Raw genomic sequence first — 12,874 nt, forward strand, 5'->3', positions numbered from 1 at the left:
GTAACAGAGCGAGATCTATATGGTTTCAGCACCTCCTTCGGAGCAGCGGCAGCGGGGAACGGCAGAGTGATCTATCACACAGCGGCGCGGGGGGGGGGGGGGGTTGTTAAAACGCAATACGACTACTAGGAAGTAAGAACAGATGCCTTCCTTACCAACATGAGTATGACCGGGGCGGCTACTGGGAACAGTAGGCTAAACGACGAGAAAAAAACACCGATATAAAAGCAGAATCGGTTTACACACAACATGCGGCACATTCAGGCTGGAGTATTTCTCCACACATATTTAATCTATCCCCATATGAATAACATATGAATAACAACAGGTTGTTTAATTACCTTGAAATAAAACCCCTGTATTGATTACATTAACATTTCATGATATGACACGTCACTAAAGGGGAATAAAATAACCCACAAATACCTTCTAGTGATATTCACACAATTACGATTATTGGTCGGCTGTACAGCTATTAAACGTGTTATCTAAAAAAAAAAACATGACAGTGATCTGTTCTGATGGGCACAACCTTTTGGCCCAACAACATCTGTTGTTCAGATGGGCCCAAATACATCCGTTGCATGCAGTTAGCCTTCCCAAATTACATCACCTAAAATGACTCCATGAATTACCCTTCACATAATCTCTTCCCTGTCGCTCTCTCGCTTTCTCGCTCTCTCTCTGTCATTCTCTCTGTCACACCCTGGCCATAGAGAGGCTTTTATTCTCTATTTTGGTTAGGCCAGGGTGTGACTAGGGTGAGCATTCTAGTTTCTTTATTTCTATGTTTCTATGTTTTCTAATGTGGGTAGTTATCTTTGTTGGTGGCACTATAGCCAAAGTCGTTTCTTTGTTTCTTGTTTTGTTGGCGACATTTACATAAATAAAGGAAAATGTACGCTCACCACGCTGCACCTTGGTCGGTCAATTCCACGATGACGCCCGTGACACTCAGTAGCATGCAATCTAGCACTCACAGTCCCAATAACGTAATGCAGACACATTTATGACATTTTAAAAACAGCTCATTATATTTGGGAAGACCCAGAAAATGTTTCAAACGAATGTATTTAGTTCATTTTATTATTTTATTCCTGTTATTATTATGTTGGAGTGTTTTGTCAACAGCATTGTTTCAAACATTGTAAAGTGTGCACATCTACATGGTCTCTTTAAATACACTTAAAACAGGCAGAGTGTTGTGGGAGGGGGAGGAAGAGGGAAGAAGGGGTTTGAGAAAAACACTGAAGGGTAACCAACATTTGGAAATTGGGGGTGGGAGGGAGGGAATCACAAATGGTGACAGATAAAAGTAAGCTAGAACATTTTGATCAAACACGTACAAGTTGAGAATGACTTCCTTTTCCTTCCACTACATCCCTTCATTACTTTAACCTTCTTTCCTCAGAAAGTCCCGTCCGTACGATCCGACTGGGACATTTTCACAGTGTACAACCATAGCTGCTATTTTTCATGGAATGTTTATTTAAATATAAAGCTTCAGACACGTTCTGCGTAGTTACACAAGCGACGGCAGGCCCTTAGCTCATTCAAGGTCCATGTTCTTGCTACTCTAAACGTAGGAGAAAGGCTTATTGGAAGCAAACATATTAGTCTAAGGCTGGTACAAAGCGGTTATAGACTGTGTTCACTGACTAGACACAGTATAGTCCCTAGCTACAGTGTTCACTCTCTAGATCTTTTATGTCTATAACTCGGTGCTATTAGGTCACTCACTGGCTTTTGTCACGTCAGCATAACAGCGACTGTTTGGTGAAAATCACAGAGCTACTGTATGTAAAATGAATGCTCACATCACTGAAGCAGAAAAGCAGCCTGATGGCTCGTGGAAGAGGTCTATTGGAAAGCGAGGGTTTTATAGCATTGTAACTTGACATGACAGCATGTGCCAATCTAGTTCAGCCACCGTGACATCAACACTACCATTTGCACTATTAATGAGATAAAACAAACTCAACAAAACCACATTTTGTCCAATAATTCAGCAAATGACATCATGAAGTCATATAGTCACATGACTAAAACAAAATCAATTCTAATAGTAAACATCCCATTGTCTGCCAATGAATTGAAACAAGCTTGTCTGAACAGCTATTTCTTACCGTTACAGTTGTAACATGTTGCATTGTATTGAATTGTGTTGTGTTGTAGATGAATTGTTGTTCACAAACGTAACAGCCTCCTGTCTACGAGACACATACAGGACCTGGGATACTGGATCAGATACACTGCATGATCAAAAGTATGTGGACAGCTGCTCATCAAACATCTCATTCCAAAATCATGGGCATTAACCTCTTTTTTTAAATGTTCACATAAAATGACATACCCAAATCTAGATTTGGTCCCCCCTTTGCCGCTATAACAGCCATCCACTCTTCTGAGAAGGCTTTCCACTAGATGTTGGTACATTGCTGCGAGGACTTTCTTCCATTCAGCCACGAGCATTAGTGAGGCTGGGCACTGATGTTGGGTGATTAGGCCTGGTTCGCAGTTGGCGTTCCAATTCATCCCAAAGGTGTTCGATGGGGTTGAAGTCTGCTCTGTGCAGACCAGTCAAGTTCTTCCACACCGATCTCAACAAACTATTTCTGTATGGACCTGGCTTTGTGCACAGGGGCATTGTCATGCTGAAACGGGAAAGGGACTTCCTCAAACTGTTGCCACAAAGTTGGACACAGAATCGTCAAGAATGTCATTGTATGCTGTAGTGTTATGATTTCCCTTCACTGAACCTAAGGGGCCTAGCCCGAACCATGAAAAACAGCCCCAGACCATTATTCCTCCTCCACCAAACTTTACAGCTGGCACTATGCATTGGGGAAGGTAGCATTCTCCTGGCATCTGCCAAACCCAGATACTCCCGTTGGACTGCCAGATGGTGAAGCATGATTCATCACTCCAGAGAACGTATTTCCACTGCTCCAGAGTCCAATGGCAGCGAGCATTACACCACTCCAGCAGACTCTTGGCATTGTGCATGGTGATCGTAGGCTTGTGTGCGGTTGCTCGGCCATGGAAACCCATTTCATGAAGCCCCCGACGAACAGTTCTTGTGCTGATGTTGCTCCTTGAGAAAGTTTGGAACTCAGTAGTGAGTGTTGCAACCGAGGACAGACAGATGTTTACACACTACGCTCTTCAACACTTGGTGGTCCCGTTCTGTGCGCTTGTGTGGTCTACCACTTCACAGCTGAGACGTTGTTGCTCCTAGACGTTTCCACTTTACAATAACAGCGCTTACAATTGCCCGGGGCAGCTCTGGCAGGGCAGAAATGTGAAAAACTGACTTGTTGGAAAGGTGGCATCCTATGATGGTGCCATGTTATAAGCCACTAAGCTCTTCAGTAAGGCAATTCTACTGCCAATGTTTGTCTATGGAGATTGCATGGCTGTGTGCTAAATTTTATACACCTGTCAGCAACGGGTGTGGCTGAAATAGCCGAATCCACTAACTTGAAGGGGTGTCCACATACTTTTGTATATATAGTGTATGTTGGGAATGAAACCAGGCTGGACCGCTTAATATCCTAGGCCAAATGGAATGTCTTTGAGATCATTGCCACACAATAAGAATCACTGTAAAGTCTTTGATAACCGATAATACCCTATCAACACTATCCCTGTACCTGTTTCAATGCCTAGCTAGCACACTGGTCATCTACAGTAATGTCCCAAAGAAAGTTCAACATGTAATGAAAAGAAGCCAAAAGAACAACACAACACACCCTAGCAGAGTCGAGCACATCCCTTAGAACAGAAAGAAGAAGAACAAACATCCTAGAGTCAGTCATTAAAATCCCCCTGGTGGTGGTAGTTTAAATAGCATGTTTTCCTATGAAGGAGCGAGAGGGGGAGTGGAATGATGGAAGATGGACTCTGATACTCTGAGTCATCTGGTTTCTTATCTTGGGGGACAACGGCGAAGGGTTGTTGCAGTGGAGGGCCGACGGAGAAATGTTGAAGGGGGGATGTTAAGACCAGGTCCAAGGGATCCAGGAGGTCCGAGGGGCGATGGAGGACCAGGAACCAGGGGGAGATGGAGGACCAGGAACCAGGGAGAGATGGAGGACCAGGTACCAGGGGGAGATGGAGGACCAGGAACCAGGCGGAGATGGAGGACCAGGAACCAGGGGGCGATGGAGGACCGGGAACCAGGGGGCGATGGAGGCAGGATGCTCATAAGCCTTGCTTGGCCAGGGCCATGGTGACGTCCTGGGCCAGTGTGGACAGCTGGGGGCAGTCCAGGAGGTTGAGGCTACCCGTGGAAGACACGTTGCTGAGACGGTGGGGGGATGTACCCCCGGTGCCACCTGGGGACAGGGTGATAACGTCTGCCCCGTGGTCCACGCGAGCCTTGGCCGTGTCACGGAACGTCAGCTTGTGGCTCTCGATCTGAGAAAGAGACAGAGAGAGAGGGGGGGTTAACCATGGCCCATGTTGGAATCAAACCCACAACCCTGCTGTTGCCAGCACCATGCTCTAAACTACTAAGCCATCTATGTAAACCTAGGTCGTGTCCATTAGGGCACGCAACTGAACATGTTGGAATCAAACCCACAACCCTGCTGTTGCCAGCACCATGCTCTAAACTACTAAGCCATCTATGTAAACCTAGGTCGTGTCCATTAGGGCACGCAACTGAACATGTTTTAAAACGTTTCGCAATCGAAAACGAAAATGAGGGTTCCTTATTGGAAAAGTCCAGGTAGTCCCTCCCTGTTTCAGTCCGTTTTCTTCTGTTTGGTGCCTAATGAACATGACCCTGTACTGTCCTTTTACTGTAGACTGTCTCACCATGATTTGTCCTCCCCCGGGGGTGTGACTGGCGTTGGCCAGTGAGCCCACTTTGGCCTCGGCCTTGTCCTTGAAGTCCAGCTTCACACTCTCAATACGCACGTTACCACCCCCTGTAGGAGATGTAGAGAGGAAGGAGAGAGAAGAGGAGGAGAGAGGAGAGGAAGAGAACATGGGAGAGGAGAAGAAGAGAAGAGAAGGAAGCGAGGAGAATAGAGGAGGAGAGAGGAGAAGAAGAGAGGAGAGAGGAGAAGAGAGAGGAGAAGAAGAGAAGAAGAGAGGAGAGAGGTGAAGAGAGAGGAGAAGAAGAGAAGAAGAGAGGAGAGAGGAGAGGAGTAGAAGAGATGAGAGAGGAGAAGAGAGAGGAGAAGAAGAGAAGAAGAGGAGAGAGGTGAAGAGAGAGGAGAAGAAGAGAAGAAGAGAGGAGAGAGGAGAGGAGTAGATGAGATGAGAGAGGAGAAGAGAGAGGAGAAGAAGAGAAGAAGAGGAGAGAGGTGAAGAGAGAGGAGAAGAAGAGAAGAAGAGAGGAGAAGTAAAGGATATGAATGAATCAATACTCATATAAACAGAAGCAATAGTTGAACTATGTAACTACACAGGACAAAATGCCTGTAGGATTAATATTCCATTGCTAATTAAACTACAGTTAGTGACTTGTCTGAGGTAAAGCATAAACATGTAATGTATGAAAGTGTAACTAGAAATGTATTGTTCTTATGCCCTGTTCATCCAAAAGATTGGAATACTCTCTCTATCAAATAATCACTCAATATTAATGAATCAACTAAAAAAGTGCTGATTACCTGGTCGGTGACGGATGTTGGACATTGATCCACATTTGGAGGTGATGTGGCTCAGGTCTATCTTCTTGGTGGTAATGTGGACCTGCGAGAGGCGCATTCAGACACTGTCTTATACTGCATTGAGGGAAGGGACTGCCACATTTTAGATCTGAAGGGCTGTAGGACAATACCTTGAAATTATGTGGAATTTACCATAATTATTCTAATTATCTTCAATGAAAAATCATTAATAAAAATGCATACATTTAAGGAAGAACAGAAAGTAGCACTCAACAGGTTAATGACATCATCAATCTGTGAAACAAACTGCCTGAAGAATAGCGATCACTACAAAACCACTGGAAACCACCTCACTCAATAGAGACAGTTGGTAGACATCACACAAGACATCACTGACATCACACAATATGACACTGACATCACAAAATATGACACTGACATCACACAATACGACACTGACATCACACAAGACATCACTGACATCACACAATATGACACTGACATCACACAAGACGACACTGACATCACACAAGACGACACTGACATCACACAAGACTACACTGACATCACACAATATGACACTGACATCACACAAGACGACACTGACATCACACAAGACGACACTGACATCACACAATACGACACTGACATCACACAATACGACACTGACATCACACAAGACATCACTGACATCACACAAGACGACACTGACATCACACAATACGACACTGACATCACACAAGACGACACTGACATCACACAAGACGACACTGACATCACACAATACGACACTGACATCACACAAGACATCACTGACATCACACAAGACGACACTGACATCACACAATACGACACTGACATCACACAAGACACCACTGACATCACACAAGACGACACTGACATCACACAAAACGACACTGACATCACCCAAGACAACACTGACATCACACAATCAACTGAAACCAGTCAATCTACCACAATAAACCAATCAATATAGAACATCAAAGCAGACACTAACACAACAACAAGCACTAAACACATTGGCCGTGTTCCAGACAATCTGCAAAGCAGTCAGAACCATATTTCACTACGCCTGGGTAGATGTCAGCTTTGCAGACCTTCTGGAATGTGGCTATTGATTACATCACAGAGAACACCCGTCCTAAGTGACAAGTCAGAGAACAGGTGTTTTAATGGATCTTCAGTGTTTATTTTGATTCAGTCCATGATTCTAGATGAACAATAGGTGGGTGGGCCAGGTGTCCTTTGAGTGACGTCTCTGTCTGGTGTGACAGGATACATACAGTTGAAACTCTATGGTAAATGACTATGTTAAAATACTATTTAAAGGTCTATGTTAAAATACTATTTTAGGATCGTTTTTGATGACCCTGTATGCACAGACAAATCGCCATGTCTTCATTAATCAAGACGCAAAGCAAAACAACAGAAAACACTGTCACAGTGATACCACGATTCACTATCCTCCATGCCTGTTGGTTAGTGAGTGAGAGGTTGGTTAGAGCAGGGTGTGTAGACACACTGTGTTGGTTAGTGAGTGAGAGGTTGGTTAGAGCAGGGTGTGTAGACACACTGTGTTGGTTAGTGAGTGAGAGGTTGGTTAGAGCAGGTAGACACACTGTGTTGAGACACTCACGTTTCCCCCGGTGGGTGCGTACTGGATTTTGTCCAGGGAGCCACACTTAGATTGGACATGGCTAAAGTCCAGTTTAACACTTGGAATGAAGACCTGAGGACGACAGCATCCATACTCTGTAACACTCAGACATTCATTCCTCTGTTTATTACAATTAGTTCATTCTGTGCTTTATTCACTAGCTCGCAAGCCCATTCAGTCAGATATTCATTCACCCATTCATCCATCCATACATACATACATACATACATTAATTAATTAAGGAATCCATCGATTCTTTAATTCATTAATTCGTTCATTAACCCATCAATTAATTAATTAATTAATTAACCCATCCAGCCATTAATTAAACCATTCATCCATCAATTCATTCCTTCATTCATTCTCCAATGGCATAGTTGGAGGACATAGTAGGAAGAGATAGTTGGAGGACATAGTTGGAGGAGATAGTTGGAGGACATAGTAGGACGAGATAGTTGGAGGACATTGTAGGAGGAGATAGTAGGAGGAGATAGTTGGAGGACATAGTAGGAGGACATAGTTGGAGGACATAGTTGGAGGACATAGTAGCAGGACATAGTTGGAGGACATAGTAGGAGGACATCCTTGGAGGACATAGTAGCAGGACATAGTTGGAGGAGATAGTAGCAGGACATAGTTGGAGGACATAGTAGCAGGACATAGTAGGAGGACATAGTAGGAGGACATAGTTGGAGGACATAGTTGGAGGAGATAGTAGCAGGACATAGTTGGAGGAGATAGACACAGTGCCTTGCGAAAGTATTCGGCCCCCTTGAACTTTGCGACCTTTTGCCACATTTGAGGCTTCAAACATAAAGATATAAAACTGTATTTTTTGTGAAGAATCAACAACAAGTGGGACACAATCATGAAGTGGAACGACATTTATTGGATATTTCAAACTTTTTTAACAAATCAAAAACTGAAAAATTGGGCGTGCAAAATTATTCAGCCCCTTTACTTTCAGTGCAGCAAACTCTCTCCATAAGTTCAATGAGGATCTCTGAATGATCCAATGTTGACCTAAATGACTAATGATGATAAATACAATCCACCTGTGTGTAATCAAGTCTCCGTATAAATGCACCTGCACTGTGATAGTCTCAGAGGTCCGTTAAAAGCGCAGAGAGCATTATGAAGAACAAGGAACACACCAGGCAGGTCCGATATACTGTTGTGAAGAAGTTTAACCGGATACAAAAAGATTTCCCAAGCTTTAAACATCCCAAGGAGCACTGCGCAAGCGATAATATTGAAATGGAAGGAGTATCAGACCACTGCAAATCTACCAAGACCTGGCCATCCCTCTAAACTTTCAGCTCATACAAGGAGAAGACTGATCAGAGATGCAGCCAAGAGGCCCATGATCACTCTAGATGAACTGCAGAGATCTACAGCTGAGGTGGGAGACTCTGTCCATAGGACAACAATCAGTCGCATATTGCACAAATCTGGCCTTTATGGAAGAGTGGCAAGAAGAAAGCCATTTCTTAAATATATCCATAAAAAGTGTCGTTTAAAGTTTGCTACAAGCCACCTGGGAGACACACCAAACATGTGGAAGAAGGTGCTCTGGTCAGATGAAACCAAAATTGAACTTTTTGGCAACAATGCAAAACGTTATGTTTGGCGTAAAAGCAACACAGCTCATAACCCTGAACACACCATACCCACTGTCAAACATGGTGGTGGCAGCATCATGGTTTGGGCCAGGGACAGGGAAGATGGTTAAAATTGATGGGAAGATGGATGGAGCCAAATACAGGACCATTCTGGAAGAAAACCTGATGGAGTCTGCAAAAGACCTGAGACTGGGGCGGAGATTTGTCTTCCAACAAGACAATGATCCAAAACATAAAGCAAAATCTACAATGGAATGGTTCAAAAATAAACATATCCAGGTGTTAGAATGGCCAAGTCAAAGTCCAGACCTGAATCCAATCGAGAATCTGTGGAAAGAACTGAAAACTGCTGTTCACAAATGCTCTCCATCCAACCTCACTGAGCTCGAGCTGTTTTGCAAGGAGGAATGGGAAAAAATTTCAGTCTCTCGATGTGCAAAACTGATAGAGACATACCCCAAGCGACTTACAGCTGTAATCGCAGCAAAAGGTGGCGCTACAAAGTATTAACTTAAGGGGGCTGAATAATTTTGCACGCCCAATTTTTCAGTTTTTGATTTGTTAAAAAAGTTTGAAATATCCAATAAATGTCGTTCCACTTCATGATTGTGTCCCACTTGTTGTTGATTCTTCATAAAAAAATACAGTTTTATATCTTTATGTTTGAAGCCTGAAATGTGGCAAAAGGTCGCAAAGTTCAAGGGGGCCGAATACTTTCGCAAGGCACTGTATAATATAATAGGAACATGGGACATCAAAACGTTGTCGTTTTGACATCATTCTGCTACTCTGCTACTATTCTGCTATTCTGTACCCTGTTTTGAAGATAATTACCATGGTACATGAAGCACACACTTAATACAGACTAACAGATCAATTAGAGAAATACACAGTACCAATGAAGCCAGAGGTAAGACAATGGACCGGGGACCACCTGAGAGAAAGGGTTGAGAAAACCCAGATAAAAGAGAGGAAAATCAAGGCAGGAATGATTATCCTTGGATCCACACTTTGATGAAACAAGTCCACCTTCTGGTTTAAAATCTCAATCTAAAAACCAACAAAAAACTGTATATGCCTCTTTAGAAGATGTGTGAAAAGCTCAATGTGTAATTTTTTATTTATTTGTATAGATTTTATTGTCATTTAACAGACGCTCTTTTCCAGAGCGACTTACATGAGCAAAAAAGGTTAAATGCCTTGCTCAAGAGCACATCGACCAATGTTTTACCTAGTTGGCTCTAGGGATACGAACCAGCAACCTTTCAGTTACTGGCCCAACGCTCTTAACCGCTAGGCTATCTGCCGCCCGGTACTCTTAACCGCTAGGCTATCTGCCGCCCGGTACTCTTAACCGCTAGGCTATCTGCCGCCCGGTACTCTTAACCGCTAGGCTATCTGCCGCCCGGTACTCTTAACCGCTAGGCTATCTGCCACCCGGGTACTCTTAACCGCTAGGCTATCTGCCGCCCGGTACTCTTAACCGCTAGGCTATCTGCCGCCCGGTACTCTTAACCGCTAGGCTATCTGCCGCCCGGTACTCTTAACCGCTAGGCTATCTGCCGCCCGGTACTCTTAACCGCTAGGCTATCTGCCGCCCGGTACTCTTAACCGCTAGGCTATCTGCCGCCCGGTACTCTTAACCGCTAGGCTATCTGCCACCCGGTACTCTTAACCGCTAGGCTATCTGCCGCCTGGTACTTGCATTGACATTAGTACATACACTTGTATACTTGTAGAATCCATGCCGCGACGTCACATATACACAGAGTACAAAACATAAAGAACACCTTCCCAATATTGAGTTGAGGCTATTCTGAGGGCAGGTGTTCTTAAGGGTCATGCAGCGCATAAGGTAATTTCCAAATTTTTTAAATTTTGATTTAAGGTGCAAATACTTGTCTGAAATACAGGACTGGCAAGACCCATACCGTGTAGTGATCACAAGAGACGTGGTTGGAATGAGACGTGAGCCAATGAATGAACACAAGCTGGTACGTCTCTGGAAAGGAGAACCCTGGCCTACAAACCTAGTATTTCATCAACCAGACTCTGACCTGGATTCTCCTGTCACCTGAGGACACACACCTGTGCCAATTAAACGCAGACAAACACAAGTGGGAATACACACAGTCAAACACACATATAAATACACACACACAAGTGGGAATACACAGTCAAACACACACATAAATACATACACACAATACATACACACACGCACCTGGGCTTTTCATCTAATTTGTTTTGCAGATTCTAAAGAGTCTAAAACATGACCATCTTTACAAGGTCAGTCAATGACAAAGCACCAGAGATTCTAAATATGCTGCCTAAACAGAGATTCTAAATATGCTGCCTAAATAGTGATTCTAAATATGCTGCCTAAATAGAGATTCTAAATATGCTGCCTAAATAGAGATCCTAAATATGCTGCCTAAACAGAGATTCTAAATATGCTGCCTAAATAGTGATTCTAAATATGCTGCCTAAATAGAGATTCTAAATATGCTGCCTAAATAGAGATCCTAAATATGCTGCCTAAACAGAGATTCTAAATATGCTGCCTAAATAGTGATTCTAAATATGCTGCCTAAATAGAGATTCTAAATATGCTGCCTAAATAGAGATCCTAAATATGCTGCCTAAATAGAGATCCTAAATATGCTGCCTAAATAGTGATTCTAAATATGCTGCCTAAATAGAGATCCTAAATATGCTGCCTAAATAGAGATTCTAAATATGCTGCCTAAATAGAGATTCTAAATATGCTGCCTAAATAGAGATTCTAAATATGCTGCCTAAATAGAGATCCTAAATATGCTGCCTAAATAGATATTCTAAATATGCTGCCTAAATAGTGATTCTAAATATGCTGCCTAAATAGAGATTCTAAATATGCTGCCTAAATAGATATTCTAAATATGCTGCCTAAATAGAGATTCTAAATATGCTGCCTAAATAGAGATTCTAAATTTGCTGCCTAAATAGTGATTCTAAATATGCTGCCTAAATAGAGATTCTAAATATGCTGCCTAAATAGAGATTCTAAATATGCTGCCTAAATAGTGATTCTAAATATGCTGCCTAAATAGAGATCCTAAATATGCTGCCTAAATAGATATTCTAAATATGCTGCCTAAATAGAGATCCTAAATATGCTGCCTAAATAGAGATCCTAAATATGCTGCCTAAATAGATATTCTAAATATGCTGCCTAAACAGAGATTCTAAATATGCTGCCTAAATAGAGATTCTAAATATGCTGCCTAAACAGAGATTCTAAATATGCTGCCTAAATAGAGATTCTAAATATGCTGCCTAAATAGTGATTCTAAATATGCTGCCTAAACAGAGATTCTAAATATGCTGCCTAAATAGAGATTCTAAATATGCTGCCTAAATAGAGATTCTAAATATGCTGCCTAAATAGAGATTCTAAATATGCTGCCTAAATAGAGATTCTAAATATGCTGCCTGAATAGAGATTCTAAATATGCTGCCTAAATAGTGATTCTAAATATGCTGCCTAAATAGAGATTCTAAATAGAGAATCTAAACTGCTGCCTACAGCAAATACAAGTGGGTAGACTCAGAGAGGGGTTACAGGTCACCACAAAATATTGCAGTGAAATCACTGCACCAAAATAAAGATTTTCCATTGGAAGATAGAACTTATTGGATTCATTTTGAGATGTATAAATTATTCTGGGATTATTCTGGGGTGCATTATGTTTTCTCATTTTCACTGAGGCTGTGTTCCACTGAAGCCCTGAGCCTTCATCCAGTCTGCAACACCAGACTAGAGCTCATTAAACTCAGCCCTGTCTTCCACTCCTCTCACAGAACAAAGGTCCTTCAACATCAAGGATGAAAACAAACCTCAATAGCCAATAGGGATTCTTCATTCTGAAAGATTCATATAACAGCAACTGCTGTATGTTTGTTATTAG

At 42.5% G+C, this 12,874-nt stretch overlaps 1 protein-coding gene across 1 annotated transcript in view; it reads right to left on the minus strand.

Annotated features, from left to right (window-relative positions):
- Positions 1–1,068: 1,068 nt before the first annotated feature.
- LOC139402720 (microtubule-associated protein 2-like) overlaps positions 1,069–12,874 on the minus strand; it is a 57,088-nt gene continuing 45,282 nt past the window's right edge. The window contains exons 15-18 of the mRNA XM_071146620.1: positions 7,282–7,374; positions 5,625–5,706; positions 4,822–4,934; positions 1,069–4,419 (exon numbers count right to left, since the gene is read on the minus strand). Of these exons, the coding sequence (XP_071002721.1) occupies positions 4,204–4,419; positions 4,822–4,934; positions 5,625–5,706; positions 7,282–7,374 (504 nt within the window). The 3' untranslated portion in view covers positions 1,069–4,203. The remainder of the gene's footprint in view (positions 4,420–4,821; positions 4,935–5,624; positions 5,707–7,281; positions 7,375–12,874) is intronic.

Source organism: Oncorhynchus clarkii, unplaced genomic scaffold (genome assembly GCF_045791955.1).
Source record: "Oncorhynchus clarkii lewisi isolate Uvic-CL-2024 unplaced genomic scaffold, UVic_Ocla_1.0 unplaced_contig_3542_pilon_pilon, whole genome shotgun sequence".
Taxonomy (NCBI): Eukaryota; Metazoa; Chordata; class Actinopteri; order Salmoniformes; family Salmonidae; genus Oncorhynchus; species Oncorhynchus clarkii.